This window comes from Pagrus pagrus (genome assembly GCF_965226575.1).
Source record: "Pagrus pagrus genome assembly, chromosome: 10".
NCBI classification, from domain to species: Eukaryota; Metazoa; Chordata; class Actinopteri; order Spariformes; family Sparidae; genus Pagrus; species Pagrus pagrus.
The window spans coordinates 29075627-29097974 of record NC_140194.1 but is presented as its reverse complement, the minus strand read 5'-3'; the positions used below and the strand labels follow the sequence as shown (position 1 = coordinate 29097974).

General features: G+C 41.8%; 1 protein-coding gene across 2 annotated transcripts in view; it reads left to right on the top strand.

Moving 5' to 3' along the window:
• Positions 1-22348, top strand: part of zcchc14 (zinc finger, CCHC domain containing 14) — a 30874-nt gene that overhangs the window by 5258 nt on the left and 3268 nt on the right. The window contains exons 3-13 of one of the 2 annotated variants that reach the window (XM_084363473.1): positions 6246-6489; positions 10332-10402; positions 10579-10650; positions 10934-11001; positions 12266-12432; positions 14367-14403; positions 14480-14984; positions 15189-15277; positions 18337-18434; positions 18567-18719; positions 19944-21161. In XM_084363473.1, the coding sequence (XP_084219599.1) occupies positions 6246-6489; positions 10332-10402; positions 10579-10650; positions 10934-11001; positions 12266-12432; positions 14367-14403; positions 14480-14984; positions 15189-15277; positions 18337-18434; positions 18567-18719; positions 19944-21161 (2722 nt within the window). Of the gene's footprint in view, positions 1-6245; positions 6490-10331; positions 10403-10578; positions 10651-10933; positions 11002-12265; positions 12433-14366; positions 14404-14479; positions 14985-15188; positions 15287-18336; positions 18435-18566; positions 18720-19943; positions 21162-22348 lie in introns of both variants that reach the window. The other variant, XM_084363472.1, reaches the window with a different exon arrangement.

Genomic DNA, 22348 nt, shown 5'->3' with positions numbered 1-22348 from the left:
GGTGTTTTCTGATGAAGAGACGGCTTTACTAACAGTACCTAACTATACCGGGCTCCAAGTGATCACGGCTGGTGTCGGGACCAAACACAAATTACAACATCAACTGTGGCCAGTTTGACGACAGGGAACCAAGTACGGAGGTGGTTTATAGAGTTTAGCTGCTGTTAGACAGTTACATGTTTAGTTATGCAGCTAACGTTAGCAGTCCTATTAGCTGACTAACATTGCCAGCAGCCAAACCAAGAAAACCACCTTGGTACTGTATTCCTTGTCGCTTAATTGAAAGCTGCCAGTCTTGGCTACTTTGAAGACTAGTTGCATGGCAGGGGGCGTTAATGTCCTCGACAAGTCCCTAAACATGTTAATATGCAGAAACAAATCACACTCCACCTCTGGTATCATGGGGACTTGAAGACAGTGAGAAAAAAATCCTGGATTCCTCCCTTTATTCTAATCTGCACCAAAAGTTGATGGGGTACATTCTGGGCCGAGACCCATCCTCCATCCAAATTTAAAGGAAATCTGTCTGAAATCAGTAGTTTTTGTATAATCCTGCTCACAAACCAACCAACAAACAGACATGGATGAAAACATAACCCACTTGGCTGAGGTGACAGTGACATGTGTTGTCAAGATCATAAATTCTCTGTTTCCCTGGATGAATTCCTTGACTTTCACCTTTTTATGACCAGTTTAATGACTAGTCTAAAGCTAGAGGAGCTGGATGTGGAGTTTGAACCACCCACCTTCCTCCTGGCGATCACTGTCATGTGATAAATGTTTCGAAATGTAAAGACTAGCCCTCTTCTTGTAAAAACAAATACAATTCTCAAACAACACCATCAGTGGTGAACCAGAAATGTCCAAATATTTAAGATAAAGGAGGACAGGAAGAAGAATATTGTTTACGACCAATTGTGGTCACTTTGCCTGGATGTGTTGTAATGAAAGGTGGATATAATAGGGGGAGAGAGAGGAGGGGATTTCCCGGTGATGCAGAGAGCTGAGTGGTTCATTAACCTTCTGTTACAGTAACATGTGGGATCACCCTGCAGACAGCTGAAGAGGGATTATTCAGACACGAATAAGGACTTTGAGAGGAGAAAGAATCTAATGCTCTATTAATGCCAGCAGGATAATGAGAGATGTGACAAGAAAGATGAAGAAGCTAGACTTTGGGTATTTTGTTCCTGTCTTTCTCACAGACGTAAACACAAACTTAAATGGTCACACAGAAGCAGACAGGCACACTGTTTAAACATGTGTGAGCAGTGAAGGGAAAGTACCCAGCTCAGAGAGGAGCGTTTGTATTTAGTGTTTTGTTGCCCTTGGCTCCTGCTTAGTGCAGGTCAGCACATTTCTCTATGCTGAAATCAACCCTCTGTGGTGTGTGTGTATGTGAATATGTGTGTGTGTGTGTGTGTGTGCAACTGTGAGTCTGTGCATGTGTGTGTGTCTCCAGTGAATCCCCAGGAAGTTATAAATGCTCTCACTCTCTCTCCCTCTCTGGCTCTCTTTCCTTCCCTCAGCGCTCTGCAGGCAATAACAGGGTTTCACTGTAAACCAGAGCAGTCGTATACTTATGTACAGTAGAGAAGGTTAAAGCCAGGCCTTCTGTCACCTACTGTAGATGTGTTTTTGAAACAATATTCACTCAAGGTCGTAATAGTGTGTATCTCTACTGTAGCAGGGTTAACAGTAGCCACAGCGCTAGTAGGCTGGAGAGAGTGTAACAGAAATAAGTAGTCCAGTAGTAGACATTATTGAATTTCCAAGTAATCAGTCGTGAAAAAGTACACAGAACTTTTACTCAAAGCTGCAGAAATCTGTGTTTTCAGCTTAACTAAAATGTTTAACATGAACATATCTCTGCACTTTAGTGTCTATTAGCTTATTGTTTTAGTGTCATGTCTCACAACTTTACTGTTTTGGTTCACTCTCTCAGCTCTCATCAGCATCATTCACATTCATAGCAGACAGCTTTTCAAAGAGGAAAGGCTTCGACAGACTCACACCAACCGGCAGACAAAGTTAGTGACTAGCTGTAGAACATATTGAAGCATTTAGCACTTACTGTAAAGAGCCAAATGTTGCATGAAAAATAAAAGGAATTTTCACATGAAAACTTGAAAAGCTCTGTGTGGAGATAATTAGTCATTTAAGAATGATTAGGGTGATTTTGTAGGGGAGTGCATTTTATCAATCAACCAACTTAGGCCCTGCTTTGTTTGATAAAATGATCAAGAATGATTGTGACTGGTGGTTTGCTGTGCATGCAGAGCATGTATGACACTGTCATGCAAAACTCCCATGCATCCAAGAACCCGGACTAAATCATGTAATTTAAGACAGACATCTTTTGAAGATTTGTCACGGAAAATGAGAACTGTGTGAGTTGTGACATGATGGGTCTGAGTTAATTTGCCTTATGTGACATTGCATGTCCTGTGCTTCAAAGTTGCTGTTATTATTGTTGCAGTAAAGCAAGACAATGTAAACTTTGCTAAACTTACATCATGGCCTCAAGGTCAAATTACAGGATAATGGCACATTGGACTTTTTCTCAAGATTCTCCAGAGTGATTTGGTTGCAAAACATTACAATATGGGTCACATTAATGACAGCCAGTGGATCAGACCACGAGCAGGAAACACCAAATATGTCTCCTGCATTTAATTCTTTTTTTACTTCCGTGAAAACATGTGCTAGTGTAACCGTAGAACAAAAACAGGTGAGTCATAGAGTCAGTGTAACTGACTCAGTAATGTGAGTAAAACAGTAATAACTGTCTAAAGTTTGCAAACATCAGCTAACATTAGTCACCTTAAGGCACCGGTCATACGAGATGAAGTAAAGCTGTAACAGCTAGACCGCTAAGGGCACTGAATAGAGCAAGGTTAGGTTTTATTGTTCATAAATTTTACCTTTTATTTGTATGATGAAGAATGTGCTATTTCTTCTTTTTAAAAAGACAGTTTTCTCCAACATCTAATCAGTATGTTAATGTTATAGCACAAGTTGGAGCTAAGTTGGAGCTAACTTTGAACTGCTCAGTATACTATTGGGATATTGAACTATATTTTATAAGCTCATCATCATACTGTATTTTTACTCAGCACGATCTTAATCTTCAAAGTAACCAGTAACTACAGCTGTGAGATAAATGTAGTGGAATAAAAAGTACAATATTGTCCTCTGAACTATAATTGAGTAAATGCATGGCACATATATCATCTAAGTCCAAATACCTCAAAGTTGTATTTTCTTAGTGACTTGCCACCACTGCACAAGAGACAGACTTTTCAAGAGACAGAGTGCTGCTCTGGCCGCTGCAGTCTGTTCGTCCTCCAGAGTTTAAGGAAACGTGCATGAGTTTATTTTAACACAAAGCAGCTGGATGTCGAGTCACTGCCGAGGAAAGATAGTTGAATTACATTTTCTCCAGTGAGAATTTGCAGCAGAAACGCAGTGGTATAAAAGTGCTATAAAAACAATGGCAGTGTGAGAACAGCAGAGTTAAACTAACTTTTGTAGGAGAGGGAGGAGGAGTTGATGTCAGCACATGTTTTGTGTTTATAGTTTCAGTGATTTCAGTTCAGCGCTGCTTGTTTTTCTGCTTCTTTGTAATCTGACTCATGTTGTACTCATAAGTACCATTTCTACTCCATGTACCTCCAGTGTAACAGAGTCAGACTCTTTCCCTTCACTAACAATCTGCAGACAGCACAGAGTTGGCAGGTTGGACAAGTAACATGTGGATGTGGCAGTAGCTCACTTAATTGTTTTCAGATCCACTGCCTCATGCTGTGCATGTGTAGGATTGCAGGGAATAGCACGTGTTTGGTTTATTGGGATATTTTTGCTTTCAATTCATGATGTGGTTGATTAAAATCTTTTGTAATGATACAAACTCCTTTTCACTGAAACATACTTTGATTGATTTGTTGGCCACTTGCAGCCAGTACAACAACACATAAACACAACGAGAACTATTTTTTTGCTATCTTTGACTTTTCATAAACTAAACGAGTAATTCATTATGTTGAACGATTCATTATGTCAGACTAATCCGTAATGAACATAATCATTGGCTGCAGCCCTAGTACAGTATGGACTAAACAACTGGTCTCGGTCCACTTCCAAGTGGACTCTGCTGCGATTCGTTTGTGGTGTGAAGGCTCCAGCATCAGCTGGTAATGTTTTCACTTCATGAGTCTGTGTGTGTCATAATGGCAAAATGTGGTCCTGGCGACACTTCTTGTAGCGGGAACTACCGCAGAAGTAGTTTTCAGTAAATTGCCAGGTGTTTGTCTGTCTGTGGACAGATTTTGTCAAAGCAGTAGCGTCACAACAGTGCGAGATACAGTCATGAAACTTTACAGGTGGGTAGTTGAGATAAAATGAAGGCCAAGTTCAATGATAGGTGTGGGCTCATGTAAAAATACAGTAACAAATACTAGTAATAACTACTGAGCAGTCATGGATCAAATGTGTTGACGGGCATCATGGCTAGTGTGAGCCCATTGGTCTCTAGTTTTATATTAGTACTAGACCTAATACTGGGGTTGGTATTGTTTTCAACTTGTGCGCCTCTGTGTGCTTGTGTCCTCATGGCAAGATATGGTCCTGGAGACTTTTGTAGCGAGGACTAAGACACAAAAGCAGTTTTGAGTATATGCCAGGTGTTAATATATTTTTATGTCTGTGGACAGATTTTTGTTATTGTGCAAGAAGGAGTCACAAAACTCTACAGGTTCATTGTTGAGATTAACCCATGAGTTCTGAGAAGGCCTACTCATGAAATAATGTAGCAGTGATTACTGAGTGTCATGGGCTAGAACGTCAATATGACCGGTGTAGTGGCTGGTGTCATCCCATCGTAAGATGCTCTCTAGTTTTAGTATGATTTCAAAATCTAAGCAACTGATAAATATATCTACTGATCATAAACTGTTCCGGATGCAATTTTGTAGTCAATATATATATAAGCAATGTATATATTCATGTAACTAATGTTCTAACCCCACGTATATGTGTCAGCATGAGTGCAGGGATTTTCCCTGATCAGTCAAGAGCAGTTCAAACTGTGGTGTGTTTACATTCTACTCTTTGTTGTTTATTAAACTCATGATGGCGTGTGAAATAGTCACCCCTCAGCAATACCCACCATATTGCTGTATAAGATGCCTCCTTTTTGTTCTGTCTCTATCTGTTAGTCATTATTCATACTGCACCTTGCAGGTGACTTGCAGCCTTATAACTCTAATAACACTTGGAATCAGTTATTTCTTTGTCAGCTCTTTGTGACACCAGAGACTTTAAACATTAGAAGCATTAAAGTGCATAATCACCTGCTGTCAGTCATCAGAATTCGACAGATGACTGACTGACTTCAAGGAGTTATCCAACTCATTGTGAAGTCAAAGTCAGCTGCGCTGCAGGAGTGAAACAGCCCAACACAGTTTTGAAAACAGGCATTTGCTGTTTTATAATTGAATTGTTTGGAAATGGCAATAGTTTTCAGGTTGCAGTTCCTGGACCAGGTTAGAAATGTCTGGTGGGAGATCTGGGTCTTTTACTCAAAGTGCTCTTGAGCAAATCACATAATTCCCTAATTTCAATCGGAGCAGCAGTTTGCCTAACAGTAACAGACAGCTCCATGTTTAAATGTGTGTTGGGATGTCAACTCTTTCTCCCTACAACTGCTCCTCGAGGACGTTGCTATAAATAAAAGCGCCCTCTCGGTTGACGAGCCTAGCTAAATATTGGTTTGCTCTGCACTGCCAGATCTTTCTCCTCACTTTGTTTTAGCCCTGTGCCAGCCCGGCAGAGAACGTTGCCTAGTGTTTGAATTTGTTCAAGCAGCGACAGCACAGAGCTTAAGCATTACATTCATCTAGACGGTTATTGAATGTTGTCTTGTGTGTGTTTTTGTGCCCACTTGAGACTGTGAAGGCAACTGGTTGAGCAATGGGGGAAATTGTGTGCGACTGTTTCAGTGTGCTCACGTGGACGCAGATGCAGATTTCACTATCTGCCTTTTTGCAGTCGACCCATCTTTAACCACAGACGTACCACTTTTAGGTCAATGTTATATTGATACTGCACATGCTCCAGTGTGCGAACAAGCTGCACTTGAGTCTGAGGAGTTAATGCCTTTCTGTACTGTATTTACTTATCCCCCACCTCTGCTCTGTGGTGTTAACCTCTCTCTCACTGAACAACCTCTCACCCCTGTGCTGCAGAGCCAGAACAGAGAGGCAGGCGCAGTCTCAGGGCCGGGCTCAGGGGTCAGCATGGGGCGACGTGACCAAGCGGTCAGCCAAGAGCTCAGCCCTCCTCATCCAGACCTCGCTCCTCCACCTCCTCCTCTTCCCCCTCCTCCTCCACCACCACCTCCTCCTCCTCATCTGCCTCCTCCTCTACCTGCTGGGCAAGGCCAGGATGCAGCAGTGCCAAGCAAGAACCACCAGGGGAAAGCAGGAGAAGGTGAGCTAATGGAGCAGTCATTACAGAAGTTCTTGGTTTTATATTGACATCACTCTCAGAAGAACACTTGCTGTTCTTGATCTTGAATGTTCAAGAACATGTAGATATTCTTGGTCTTGTACTATTTACAGTACATATGGGCTATGTTATGGAAATTTTGTCCGCTGTGCTTTTCTTAATCTTGATGTATGTATGTATGGTTGGCCTCCACCCTCCATCTGTGTGTATCGTCATGAAGTGTGTGTGTCATGCTATACATTCAGTTAAGCCCAGTTGAACAAGATGTGGCATGCTGGCACATCTGAACACTAAAACTAAGCACAAAGAATGCTGCCCTAAGGCTTAAGTTTGTGTGTGTGTGTGTGTGTGTATGTGTGTGTGTGTGTGTGTGTGTGAGAGAGAGAGAGAGAGAGAGAGAGAGAGCTGCAGTGTAGTATATCACTTAAGGATGCACGTGGTTTCAGGTTCAGGGTGAGCAGTCAAGGCAGTCATCACCAAACCTTCTGCATCAACAGTCACTATTATGATAATACTTTACTTTTTTGTTCAGTTATGCTAAATCCTATTGTCATGCATTACTACAGTACATTCTCATATTAAATGAAAATAATTCAAGAAAAGTTTAAGCTGAATTTACTATTCAATCTTTCAGTTCACCTCCTGTGTATTGGGGTGTCAGAACAAATCTCAGAGGATACGGAGGTACATAGATGTAGGTATAGATAGATATAACATCTTTGTTTCATTGTTGTTTTTTGGCCAGGTTCTTAGAACTAACGTATTAACAAACAAGCCTATGTACATAATCAGCAGACATGGTGCGACAGTAGCATTCACTTGGTGTTGTCTTTGTTTCCTTCCTTGTTACATATGAAAGTCCAATATTCCTGCTCTGTTTTGGTCCCCGTCTCTTGCTGGGTTCGTATTTCTGCAATATTTAGAAACTAAATACTACTTTTGCAGTAAGAATTATTACTTCTCCACACACTGAGGTGACACGCCTGAGTTTATTTAATACTTGTGTGACTTGACCCATCACCAACATGTTACTGCCCCATTGTGGCATGGTATAGTAATCCCCCGAAACAGAAATGACTTTCAAAAAGAAATCAAAATTACCCACATTGGCTCTGAGAGATTTTAGAGGCTTTAAGCCTTTCAGCCACAGTACATGTGAATATTTGCTGCTTTGACACTGGGGCTATCACACTTGTTACTTGCTTTTATACTTTACCTTTATTGTAATTATGAGTTTAATGAGAGTCAGCAGCCACTGTCCTCGCCTCGCTAGAGGTAGCTCGTCATAGCCCTTTGCTCAGTGTGGATGACTGGGATGTTGATTACCATGGCAATGGTGGATGCTTCAAAGCATTTGGGTCAGCCCTACATATTACACATAGTCATTTGATACAGTGTCAATATGTTATTATATTTTGCAATGCAAATGTATCATTATTATTTAATAAAGTTGGCCCTAAATGAGACCAAAATCTCTTCCTACATAAAACACATTTGATTAGACATTATTGGTTTTCATAAGATGATTAGATCATCTCCAATATCTTCCATTATCATGTATTGGAAATCAATCACCCAGTGACCAGCTGGTGTACAGTATGCGGTTTGAGGTGCGGTAAGCCTCTCCAGCCCAGTCTGTTATTGTCTTGGCCCTCTAACTCTGTCTGTAACACAATACTCAACTATCTCACTACCTCATGGTCACACCACATAGCTGTCAGCAGCATACAGCACACACACACATAATGTGGTTGCAGTCAGCATGTAGAAACACATAAAACACAAATGCAGAGAAGCACACACACATTCTCACAGGCGCACACAATTAAGTTTATATGCCATGCCCTGCCATTTTCCCTGTGTGTGTTTAGAGTGTTTGTTACCTCGGGCACAATGAGCCACACCTCGTGTTGCTTTTACGATGTGATTTTTTAGCACAAGCATAAACTAGTTGTAAAGTCATAAAGACAAAGAGGCAACACCATGAGGGATGTTGATCAATATGCAGTATTATCTCTACAACTGAAACTCTTTTAATCATCTCATCAGCATGTGTGTGTGTGTGTGTGTGTGTGTGTGTGTGTGTGTGTGTGTGTGTGTGTGTGTGTGTGTGTGTGTGTGGGTGGCAGCCTAGATTAGTGTGAATGGCAGGCGGCATTTAGAGCCCTCCACAGCTGCTGCCCAACAGGCACACAGTAAGGTGGTGAGGGATGTGTGTGTGTGTTCTATGAGCAACTCCTCCCTCTTCACTCCTTTATCCCCCTCGTTATTCGTCTCCTCCTTTGCTAATGTCGTCCCCTCCCTGCTGCTTGTTCTTGCACGCCTCATGTGGTTTCAGATTGAGGCTTTTGGAGTCTAATATGTCTGAATCAATACCTGGAGGTCTTCTGCACACACACACACACACACACACACACACACACACACACACACACACAGACACACACACACACACACACACACACACACACACACACACACACACACACACACACACACACACACATCTATTTAGCCTTAACACCACTTCAACTCACCTTGTATGTTATGGCATGGATCTAATAGCAGTGGAGGAGCCCTAACTTGCCTCTGCACCTGAGGCATGCATTCAGACATGGAACTAGACATGTGAATGCATACAGTCCTCACTTATGTGTGACTACAGACAGATTTTGCCAAAATTAAGACCACATGTATCCTTAACACTTTCTCAGGTCCTATACATTTTTTTAGTGAGGATGGGGTGGGAGGATAATTTGACTTGTCTGTGATGGAAATGTCATTTCAGAACCAGGAGTGAGAGGATTTGGCACCAGGTTTGAGGGCTGAATCATTAGTTAGAGGTTAATAGTCTTTAATGTCAGCACTTGTGTTTTAAATTTGATACAAATAGCTCCACACAGCCGATGGGCAGATTCCAGGTTGGACCAGACAGATTTGGGGAGGTTGAATCCCAGGTGGGGAGCGCCATCCTGAATGAATTGTGTAGTAGCAGCTGTTGGTAGCGATTTGGCAGCGCGGTCAGACAAAGTGGAAAATTAGAGTGCATACATATGTACATGGTAGAGTTGTTGCCAAGATGTTTTGCCTCATCTGATGCACAAAATGTTCAGTCAGCTTCCTGCTGGATTGTGAGTGTACACAGCCAGAGATCTCCAAAGTCTAAGTAGTATAAGTAGTATAGTAAAGTAGTATAGCGACAGAAGCTAAAGTTAACTAACCGACTGGTGAGTAATGAACTGCAACAACGAGATTCTTCCACTTCTTAAAATGGACTGCAAATGACAAAAAGTGACACATTGGTAATAATACGCAGAAATAAGCTAACAAATGAGATTATGAACTGTTGGAAACTTCTATCAAACAGGTTGTTTTTCTGCAATGTACACAAATTGTTATAGTACTCTCCTTCACCTTTCAGCGGGTAAGATGTGCTGTATGTATCTGGGGAAGGAGAGTTATTCGGCAACATAATACAGGAAGTACATCTCAGCACCTGGAAAAGTAATAGACATGAAGTCTCTGAAGATGGTCGACAATCCCACCAACCCTTTGTACAAACTGTACACGACATTCAGTCTGTTCTGTGGGACAATAGATGCTACACATCAGTCCACATCACAGTCGCTGCAGTAACCTGATTAAACGACTTCACTAGCTTCTAGTTTTGCCCATATATGACTTATCACCTATGGGAGAAGGCCATGTTTAAACCCCTCTCGGCCATTTAAACTAATCATCCCTAAATGACTGAAGTGTTAAAGCAACTGTCACAAACATGTCATCTGGTTAATCATCTGTGAAACGATCTGTGCCCCTTTCAGCGCTGATTGAGAGGGTGGTGCTGAGAGGAGTGACACACAAGTCTGAAGACAGCAGTGAATATATGTTTGAGGTGGGTCCAGTTTAAACACTGAAAACACATCACTCCTGCTCACTTTTCCAAAAATTTCTCTGCTCATCTCTTCATGTTTTTACCCCCTTTTCCCACCTGGGTTTCTACTCCATCACCTAAACTTTTCTCTTCTCTTCTCTTCTCCTCACCTTGCTTCCTTTCCACTCCCCCCTCAGGCCAGCTGGTCAGACGGTTTTGTGTCATCCGTTGTCAGAACTCAGCAGGAGGTGACAGAGCTGCTGTCCCAGGTCAGGACCACCACTGAAACACACTTTAACTGATTCATAATAACACTTTCAGAATACACTCATCCATTCATTCGAAATTAGCAAATGAGTTAACCACTTTGTCATCTTTTTCCCATTTACTCATGGTTAACAGATATTTGATCCTAATTACATAAAGTGTCAAGCTGTTTGCCTGGTTTTATTGGGACGTAAAGCTTAGTGTCATCAGCATAGAAGTGTGATAACACAATGAGCTAAATGTTGTAAATCTTCATGTCTTAATCGCTGAACTTTTCTCCTGAAGCTGTCACAAGCATTTCCTGATGAAGGAGTGGAGAAATTCCTCCCTCAGTCCATAGAGCTGGACCCCAGGTTAGTCACATAACATTTCCTGTACATTTTTGTCTATGAAAACTGTTTCTCTGTTTCTCTTCTATGGTGGTGAGGTGTGCTCCAGCTGAAGATAAGAAAGGAATTTAATTGAACTCTGTCAGTAATGGCTCATCAGAGATTTTGGTTACTTACAACAGATCAAGTACAGTTTGGGTCAATGATTAACATCAAACACATTTTATTCTATATGTATAGTTTAAAGCAGATTTTTTTAATTATTTAAACTCTGCACTGTTTACATCTATGTTTGCCTGCTTACAGTCTTCCTCCTCATTATGTTGTGTTGATGCTTTTCATTGTTTCTTGGTACTTTACTGCCTTCAACTAACACGAAGGCTGCAACTAATGACTTTTTTCATTGCTGCTTTATTATTATTTTCTCAATTAATCAGTAAGTTGTGTGATCTATAGAATGATGAAAATATTTCCATCAGTGTTTCCAACAGCCCAGGATAAGGACCTAAAATATCTTCTTTTGTCCACAGTGCAAAGATATTAGTTTACTGTCAGAAGGGTGTAAAGAAACCAGAAAATATTCACATTTAAAGGAGCTCTGTGGAACTTCTGTGTTGTGCTGGAAGCCAGTCGTTAGTTTATGTTAGCAGACTCTGTTTCTAAACTAACTTTAGCTACTGTTGCTCTCTGTTAGCGGAGCAGAGAGAGGCACTGAGACAAGGCTCTTGAGAACGTGCATAAAGTCACATCCTGTGGACTGTCGCAGAAAATCCAATCTGAGTCCTTCACAAAGAAATCCACAGTCCAGCAGCATTAAACAACTGAAACAAATCGTCAACAGGCTTGTGTAGGTAACTGAGAGAGACAGGGAAGGTCCTCTTTTTCACGTTATTACAATCTGCTCACATATGACCAAAAAACAAGTGATTAATAAATATAAATTGCTACTAATTGTTACATAGAACACCTTTAAGAAGGCGGAACTGATAAAACTTGATAAATGAACCAACACAGTGAAATCTGGCTGGAATTTGTATTAAATCCCCATGTCCTGTGCATGACATATCATATTTGCAAAATACAAAACAGCATCATCGGCAGCTGCTCGTGAACATCACCTTACTTGCCTTCTGGTTGTCTGGCTATCAAATAAGTGACAAAAAGAAGATGTGGTCTTTTTTAAATCCAACTCTGAGCATCTCTTCTTATAGTTGACTTTATTTGGCCTCCCTGTGTCTGTCTGACTCCCTGTCTGTCCCCCTGCTGTCCTGTCTCACTGCCTGCCCAGGTGTCTGACAGCGCTGCCCTGCCATGTCCTCCAGCACCACAGCGTCCAGCTGTTCTTCACCTCCACCAGGCCCCTCTCACCCAACTCTCCTGCCTCCCTCCCTCCTTTGCCCTCCTCCCTTCCAACGGCTCCTGTAGCTCCATCCTGCCCGTTCACCTCCAGCTCTAGTAAGTCTTGATTTTGTTTTATTCTTAACGAGATTTTGAATTTGGATTTTATTTAATTTCTGTTTCTTTCTTAAAAAGATGTTGAGAAATGAGAGATGATAAGTCGCAGAATTCATCAGATAGGATTAAACTGCAGATGTCATGAGTGTGTGTAAGACACTACAGAGGGCCGCAGGGATATAAAACAGGCGATCTCTATTCTTAGATGTGGGCAATGAAGATGCCAAGGAGGGACGGGGCAAAAGGGCAAGATAAAAGATATCATGTCTTGGTTTTGGAGTTGGAGGTGAGAGAAAGAGTGGAGTAAAAAAAGACATAATGGAAAGGACAAGGCCAGGGGTGTAGGTGTTGGTTGGTGGTAGTGAGGAGGTGACAGAGGTGAGACTGCAGGCAGGATTTTCAGTTTGTGTTTTGGAGGTGTTGGAGGGAGCGGACGGGGTCTATTTTAGTCTGGTGTGGGAATTCAGCGTGGCATGTTTGTGTTGGGAAGCCTAGAGTGTGGTGACCTCATGTTAGAGTGTGTGACTGTGACTGTGTGTGTTTGATATTATGTGTGTGACTTAATCCCGGAGAGTATTTATAGCCATCGGTGCAGTGTATCTGTGTATCTTTTCAGTGTGTGTGTATGTGTGTGCATGCTGATAGGAGACCCCAGGGACCCAGGCTAATATGAATGTGTCTGACTATGCTGTAATATGCCTCCACAAACACACAGAGCTCTGCCCTCCACCACGATATATCACATCCATTCTTCATAAACTCAATATGAGGCTGTTACATCACAGTTATTGCTCTGAACACATTGGTCACTGCTTGTCTACTTCTAGTTAATGGGTTCACCTCAATAAAAACACAGCACACACACAAAAAGCACTTTCCAGACTAGAGCAAAATGAAACCTGATGTGTGTGTAGTTGTTGATAAGTTGTCTCCTTGATGAAACTTTAAGGAACAGTTCACCCAAAAATGACAATGCACGCACTATCTACTAACCCTCATGCTGATGGAAAGTCAGGTGAAGTTTCGTAGTCCACAAAACATTTCTGGAGCTTCACAGCAAAACAGCGCTGCAGCATTCTTCTTAACAATTGAACTCAAATAAATTTTACTCCAGACGAGCTGTATGGAGCCCATGTTTGAACATCATATGATGTCAGCTCGGCAACTCGTGAACCAAAATTTTCTCAGACTTTCCAAGTTGTTGTCCTGACTCGAGAGGGCATTCACGAGAATTTTTTCAGCCGGAATAACATTTTTCTGATGATTCCTACAGCACTTGAACGCACAGAAGGTCCACTTGAGGCCCCCTGTGGACTTGGTTAAGTGTGGCTGTAAACCTACCAGAATCAGAATAGAACATAAACAGTAAACTGATGCAGTCAAACATAAACGTAAAAAGTAAAGTAAAAAATAAACATAAAAGTGTAAAGTCTGACTCTAGACTTCATTCAGTATTTACAGTAATACAGAATATTCAATGAAATCAAAGTTTTCAGAAGTCATTCTTTATCTAGATCATTTTGATACTGGCTTCTGCTTGTTTTCTCATTCCTGTTTATGTAATCCTGAGGACATGCAAACTTGTTTTTGCTTAAAATCCATTACTGTTTTATATTAAAATCTAGCAACAGTTGAAATTCTATTATTAACACACAGTGTTGTGATGCTCCGATTAACTCACTGTGTATTACCCAATTTGATACAGATGTTTTCATTTTGTGTGTTATGTAAGATTTGAGGCCAAAGTGTGGCCCTGTAGGAACAACACAATAACAAGATACTGTAAATGTCAGTGTCTTACTCTTTCTGTTAAACAAGCAGTTTTTCGGGTTTACCTACTAGTTCTTCGAGTTAATTTAATCCGAGTTGTTTAAAACCTTTGGGTTGTGATGAAAATGAAGACGATGAGGGTGTTTTTGTTTTCTGTTCTTCAGATCTTGGCTGTATGGTTCAGTACAGAGGAACTAACAGGTACGATTGTTTTCTCTCATCTTCTATCATTCATCATCATCATTTGTTCCCCCTCACACTGTCTTTCTCTTCTCAGGGCGGTGTACAGAGTGGCCAGTGTCCAACCCGTCATCAGCACCCACAGCTCTGTCTTGACTCGCCCTTCCCCGCACCTCTCGTCCCTCCCTCCTCCTCTCCCTCCCTCCCTTCCTCCTCCCCAGCACTCCCCCCAGCTCTCCTCCCTCCCTCCCCCTGTGCCAACCCTACCAGCACAGTGCTCCATGGCTGTGGGAGGTGATCCCTCCTCCCAGCCGCATCCCCAACTCACTCAGTCGCACTCGTACCCTCAGCCCCAGCAGCACTCCCAGCACCACCTTCATCCACAAACCAGCAGTCAACCCAGTGCACAGGCTCAGTCCCTACACCTGTCTCACTCCCTGCCAACATCCCACTCACATTCCCAGTCCCGTTCCCAGTCCCATACACAGGCACCATGCCAATCCCAGCCCAACACCCCAGAGCAGAATGGGATACTGGACTGGCTCCGCAGGCTTCGGCTTCACAAGTATTACCCCGTCTTCAAACAGCTCACAATGGAGGAGGTGGGTCAGCTTTAGGTTCTGTTCTGTAATTTATTGATTCAACAGATCTTACAGGAAACAATAAGTACATTCAACCAGTCCCTAAATTCAGTATTTAAAGCTGTGGTCCTGTGTTAGCCTTTTGAACTCACAAATAATCCACTATGTTTGCTCTTCTTTTACATGTTTATTAGTTTTAAACTGGTTTCTCTTTGTTACCTGCAGTTTTTAGGGCTGACAGAGGATGACCTGAACAAGTACGACCTGACCCAGGGAGCAAAGAAGAAACTCAAGACTCAACTGGAGCTACAAAAGTCAGTCGAGTAAGCTGCAGATGCCACTGTATTTGTATTCAAGGCATAACATTGTTTTGTTGTTATGTGGTAATTAAGAGGCTTTAATTTTTATCTTTTATTGAAAAAATGCTTAGAATGCAGAGGCTGATGAGCTAAAACATTTCCATAACTTAAAATAAACATTACTTAGTGAAATATTTGCTTTCTTGCTAAATGGTGCAGGAGGAAACAGTAAGCTGGCCTCTAAAGGTATTGTTCTGTGCTGTATCATAGGCAGCTGGACTTGTTTCAGTTTCTTGAACAAGTTTCACCTCTCATCCACATCTCATCCTCGTCTTCAGTTCTAACTAACTGGAGGGGAGTTGCAGGCTTTAAAACTCTGTGTGGGAGTGTCCTTACAGAGACGTTAGAGCACTCTTGTTGTTGTCTAACTCTCGGCCAGATAGCAAATGAGCATATTTCCCAAAATGTTGAACTAATTCTTTCACTCCTTAAAAAAGTAAAAGCCCTGTAACATGAGGAATGCTGCTCCATTAGAGCTGTGCAGGCAGTGCCTTCCACACAGAAAGGCTATTCAAAGTGATTTACATAATGCATCAAAAACATGAAAAATAAGACATTAAAATGCAAATTAAAAGAATACACACCTTTTTCAAAGACGCCCTGTGGAGTTGTTAACCACTATTAGCACTATAGAGCAATGATTATATTATGAGTGGGCCCCTGTTTTGTTTGTTCTCATGCACACGCACAAGCAGCCACCTGCATTGATCCATCGATCTACAGGTGGTAACCTGGTAGCCAACAAAGGCAGCGAAGTAGATGACTGCTGGAAAGCAAGCAAAGATGAAAAATACAGATTTAAAGACCAGTCACTCTTGCAAATGATTTATGAGGAAGGAAATGCACTTGACGTGTTTGTTAGGACTCAAAGGGCACCTTTAAATGACATTTAAAGATTAAGAAGAATTCACAGCGCCTCTACCTGATGACCTGAGAGGCTGAGATGGTTCGTAGAATTAAAGACAGAGAGCTGTAATGGTCCATGAGTGATTTATAGTCAGACATTTTCTACATTTTCTCAGCCTTTTCTGTTTTTTTGGAGAGGCCTGAAAAAATACCATCATGCTAATCTAACCCAATGGAATTAAAGGTATGAATTAGTTTCCTGTTTTTAAGGTGGTGGACTTTGTAATAGAAAGTGATGGATTTGCCGTGGCTGTTTAATAGTAACTCCGAGTTCAAGATAACACCAAGATGGCTTGGTTTTTGGTTTTCAGAGATAAGAGAGAGTTGAGATGAGCGCTAACTCTCAGCATTCCTTCTTTTCTGCCAAAGACAAGTACCTTTGTCTCCATTTAGCTGGAACAAGTTCAGGCGCATCCAATAGTATTTCTTCGATTCCTTTGGAAAGATAATCTATGAGAATGTAGTTGCTTAATGGCTCAGGAAGGTAAAGGTGGGTGCCACTGCGTAATTGAATGAAATTTGATATTATAGTTTTGTATAATCTGGCCTTGTGGAAGCATGTAAATGTTAAATAGAAAAGGACCGAGGATTGAGCCTTGGGGAACCCCAAACGTCAGATGCATAATAACCAATTGAGAGAGAGTACTTCCTGTTATGACGAGTTGACTTAAACCACTTGAGCTCTTTGGCTGAGAGCCCAACCCAGTTTTCTCATCTTTCCAGTGTCCTGTAGTATTGTATGGTCAACAAAGGCAGCACTGAGATCTAATAAGAGTATAGTATATATCTAAAAATAAGGCCTGCCTCTGGCCAGTGAGAATGCAGAGTGAGCTTTAAACATGGTATAATTGAAACGTAAATGATAGCCAGTCTGTCATAGAAAAATCCACTGTCTGTCACTGTTGGAACAAAATTAAATCTATAGGGAAACAAGAAAGTGCTACATTAAGTGTCCTTTTCTCCTGCTTCCTGAGTGCCATCTTTGTGTCATCCAGAGCCAACAGTGGCTCAGCCTGCATCCTCTCACATGCTCAGAATCTACGAGAACATCTGGAGAGAATCATGACAGCAGATTTTGAACTGACGATGCACAAAAGAAAATGTGGTAAAAAAAAAAAAGATTCTGCACTAACAAATGCTTCTGCTAATTTTGATTAGCATCACAGGTTGGTACAGGATGTATTGGCAAATGATGCTGTCACTATCCCAGGGTAGAGCTTCAGTTAAAATAACTGCTCACTTTATAATGTAGGAAGTCACTCTACGTACAGGGTTTATGTTGTTAAATCTATAATATGAGTGAGTTCAAATTAGGCTTGTTGGCATTCATTTCAGTATCCTTTACAATAGAAGGGCATGGTGAAATCAGCAGCTGCTTTGTCCTATTAACGATTAACAGACAGACTGATCAGTTGCTGATATCGACAGCAAATATTCAGCACTACTGGTCCCGAAAGCATCAATGGTTAACCAGCTGTAGGTGGGCTGCCAAGATAAGATGTACTTATGAGGAGATAACCAACAGAAACACATGCAACAACACAAAAACATGGACATGCAAGTAAATGCGTCTAATTATGCTACTTACATAAACACATCCACACACACACACACACACGCACGCACGCACGCACGCACACACACATACACACACCTACACCTGGGTTCGTCACATGTGTACCTGCTCTCTCATTATCTCTTGATCTTGGTGTTTCCATCCACAGTATCAACATCTTTCCATCAGGCAGGTGGCAACACCTGAGTAACTGTTTGTGTCTGAGCATGCTTAAACAAGACACAGAAAATGGAAAGTTCCCGCAGTGGTTTTCCATGTGACTGTCTGCAGATGTTTGTGGAAGAGCTGTTGGGATGCTGAGGAACATGTTGAGTGGACAGTGTCTCCCCCTGGTGGTGAGAAGCGACCATAAACTGCCTTTCAACCCTTATAAAGACCTGGACAGACTTAATGGGATATTTTGTCTTATTTGAGCTCATTAAATGATTTGCACCCTCATATTTATGCTAAAAATTTACTTAGAAAATGTATGTGCACAAAACAGGAGGAAGCACAACATGCCTCACACCTCTTTGTCTGTGTGTGTCCTCAGCAGGGAGATGAAGATAGAGAAACGGTCCTGCAGCGGCATCGCCAGGGTGACGCCCTCCAGTCACATGGGACCCTCAACACATCCCACCTCCACTGCAGGTAACGAAGCTTGTTGTCTCTGCTAATTTGGCTTCAGTTTACATTGTTTTGTTGTGACAAATGTTTTCTACCAGTTGCCCAAAAACAATGTAAATGCAACTTAATATTGTGGTGTATTGAAATGTATTTCAGGAGAGCTGCGAGTGGAGGTGGACGCTGTGCCGCATCATCACCCCGTCTCAACAGACAGCAGCTCATCCTCAGGCTACTCCAGCTCCTCCTGCTCCCCCCGAACACCACTCTGCTGTGACTCCACCTTCGACAGGACCAGAGACATTCACAGGCGTAAGTTTTACTCACAGGACAATTGAATCATTACAGAGTGATAATCCTGAAAATAGGAAAGTAGCCGAATGGGTTTGAAATTCTAAAATGCAGCAGCTTGAAAGTGGACATATTGATAGTGATATTCCCCATTTTATTATTTTGCACATTTTCCTACTGTTTAATTCTTTATCAATGTATTCCCATTGATGTACAAAATAAAGAGCATAAATTAACATTAGTATGGGCTGAACAGAAATCTCCCTAGTTTTTACCCTTGTTGTTAAAACATTAAGACATGTCTGTTTCTCTTATATTGCATTTACCTAAAAACATTATCTATATATAGATTAATATAGCACAAACTGTTTCTATAAGTTGTATCCTTTGATAGGTCTGATATTTTGAGATGTTTCTGACAATGGTATCACAGCAAACCACCTGGTGTCATATTACTGGAAATATTGCGTCACCAGTGGGAATCCTGCACAAATCCAGGAACTTAATTATTAATGAGGAAATCTGAGTTGAGTTATTGTTTACTTTTTCTTTTTTTTTTTTTTTGATTTTATTGAAACCTGTTTTCCTGTGATTCCTGTTTTCCTCTCTCTGATATTTAGTCATACACACATTAAATGTTTTTTTATATTTTTATTATGCCACTAAAAGTGGTATTCTATCCCCCATCTTTAATTGCATTCACGTTACAACAGTGCTGTTGTTGGAATCATCTTTCCAAGCCAGTTTATGCGCTAGCTAACATTAGCTAATGCTAGCTAGCAATAGCTAATGCTAGCTAGCAAATGTTGCTGTACCAACGCTAGCTAACGTTAACGCTGCTTACGCTAGCTAGCTAACATTAGGGCAGTACAGTATGCTGGGTGCATATTGTAGCACTCAGCCATTTCTATTTTTTTTCCACAAACTGGCAACTACCACAACTGTTGATTGCTGACGAACACGGATACAAACGTTGGTAGAAGCTTGACCAAACGGTCAGAATTCTCACACAGACATAAACAAACATTCATTTTGGACCTGACAAACATTTTTAAATTAATTAATGAATTAATTGATTCATTCACAAATATAATAATGTTTTTAAGGAAAAGAGACACTTATTTTGCAGCTTACTACAAGCTACAAGTCTGAATATATTATTTTTTGATGATTTGTCTACATAAAAATGTTATTAATGACCTTTAAGATGAGCTTCAGAAACACCCCCATGTATCTGTGTTACAGGTGTGTCAGGTCCAGACGCAGCAGGAGGGGGTCCTGAGAAGGACCGGTCCTGCCTCTTCATCCTGAACTCCAGCTGCCCCACAGGCTCCAGTCGCCCCACAGCCCAGGTCTTACCTGTACAAACAGATCCAGCTCCTCCTCTCCCTCCTTCCTGCTCCTTCGGCCTCCCGCAGTCTCCCTACCACCCACAGGCCAGTTACCCCCAGACCCTGCTCTCCCCCGTCCCAAACCCAGCACGCATCCTGACTTCTCCGCGTAAGCCCAGGCCCCCTCCGCTGAGCACGGAGGACAGGACTAAGCCGCTGGGATCGGGCCTGCCACCAGCTGCTGGAGGCTTTAATGTGGGGATGGGGGTGAGGCTGGAGAACCTGTTCCCTGGCCTCAACATGGACGGCTCCTCCGCACTGCAGGACTCGGGGGTTTGCCGTGGCCTGGTGGGAGGTGCTGTGGGTCTGATGGTAGAAACCAGCGCTGCTATGACCTCCACCTCCAACAGCCTCCACCACGTCTCCCATCCCCCTCTGCACTTCCACCTCTCGTCCTCCTCGACGCCCTCTCCATCTGGATACTACTCCTGCCCACCTGCTTCCTCTTCCTCCACCTTCTCTTCTTACTCCTCCTCCTCCTGTCCCTCCACAAAGTCTGGCTTGCAGTCTGGCAGCTCAACTAGTGGTGGTGGCTTTGTTCCCATGGCAACTGCAAACAGCGTTCCTGTGGCTGCGGTACCCGGCAACACTTACTACCCACCCCAGCCTACTTCAAGCCCCTCCCCTTCCTCCTCCTCTGCCTCTTCATTGGATCAAAGTTCAGGTCACGCCCCCTCTGTGTGTGTTTGCAGCTCCTGTGGCTGCCGGGGGAACTGCGGCACCTACGGGGCGTTGCCTGGATACGCAGCGGCCGGCTACCTGCAGCCGTTCTCTGCTGGCCCGTCCCTCTTCACCTTGGGTCCTCTGCTCCACCTCAGCCCACTGATAGCCTCATCCACTAATGCCGGCTCCGGAGCCACGCCCTTCTCCTACCCGATGATGATGCCACCGCCCCTGTACCGCCACAGCCCCCTGTCACATGACCAGCAGCAGGGCTTTGCCTTTTACCAGCCCCATGGCATGCTGGGAAGCCAGAAACGTGCAGCTGGGAGTCTGTCGTGCTATAACTGTGGTGCCAATGGACACAGAGCAGAGGAGTGCAAACAGCCGCCCATGGACTCAGCACAGCAAGGTGAGTGAAAACATTGCTACAATTATAAATTCAGTGATAATCAATTCATAAATTGATCAATTTAAAAAGTGTATTATACCTTGTTCTAGTGTGCCCCGTCAATGCAGCGAGACAAATAATTTTTTAGTCACGTTTGAATTGTTACATGAATCACACATATGGTCAATTTAAAAGATCATTTTTCATCTCCAGAAAGTCACAGTTTGTTATGAAACTAATGAAGTAGGAGACTGAAAATACGTAAGTAGAAAGACTTCACACCGTCACTTCATTTAACGGTCAACAAATCCCATACCCATACCACATTTTCGCCTTCTTTAATAATTTTTCTGTGCCGAGGTGACGTGTATTGAACGAGGCGATGTAGTTCACTGAGCTGTTTACATTAAAATAAATGATACTTTACTCTCTTATAACAAATGATTACTTTCTTGACTTGCAAAATTATCTTTGAAATTTACAAACATCATATGTGCAGTTCATGACTCAATTCAAACGGGATCCAAAATGTCTCTCACCAGTGACTGCTGTACAATTTTTTGTGAAATGTGTAATATGACAAGTTGATAATTAAATGTTAACAAATCACAAAATAGAAAACCTTCTGCCATTTTAACAATCACATACGTTTTGTACATTAATGCATGCTTTAAAAGTTTATTTTATTCACTTGGGATTATATATTAATAAGTTTCAATTAAACACACACACAGACTCCATAATTAAAAATGTGATGAATGTTATTTGAATGTCAAAGATGATGATCCATCTCACTAGTCAGTGGTAATCTTAAAAGAAATCCCCATGATCAATTAATAACAGTCACCAATGTTTATACTGCAAATATCTGTGTGTATGTTAAAGATCATTTTTGTGACTGAGACTGTCGATTACCTAAAAAACAATATTAACCATTCATTTTGGATTTATTTCCCACATTTATTTTATTATATATTATCTTCATCTGTTCTGCTACAGATTTCTCAATTACCTGATGGATTTATATAAATAAAATATATTTAAGGCTGAATTTTAATAACATTTAGATTTCTATATCAAACAAAGATAAAGTTATAATGATGTGAATCTTCACCACACTGATTTCAAACCTCTATTCTTTTGATAATAACACCTCTTGCAGTCGGGGCACAGAATGTCATACAACTTCAAATGGATCCATAAATACA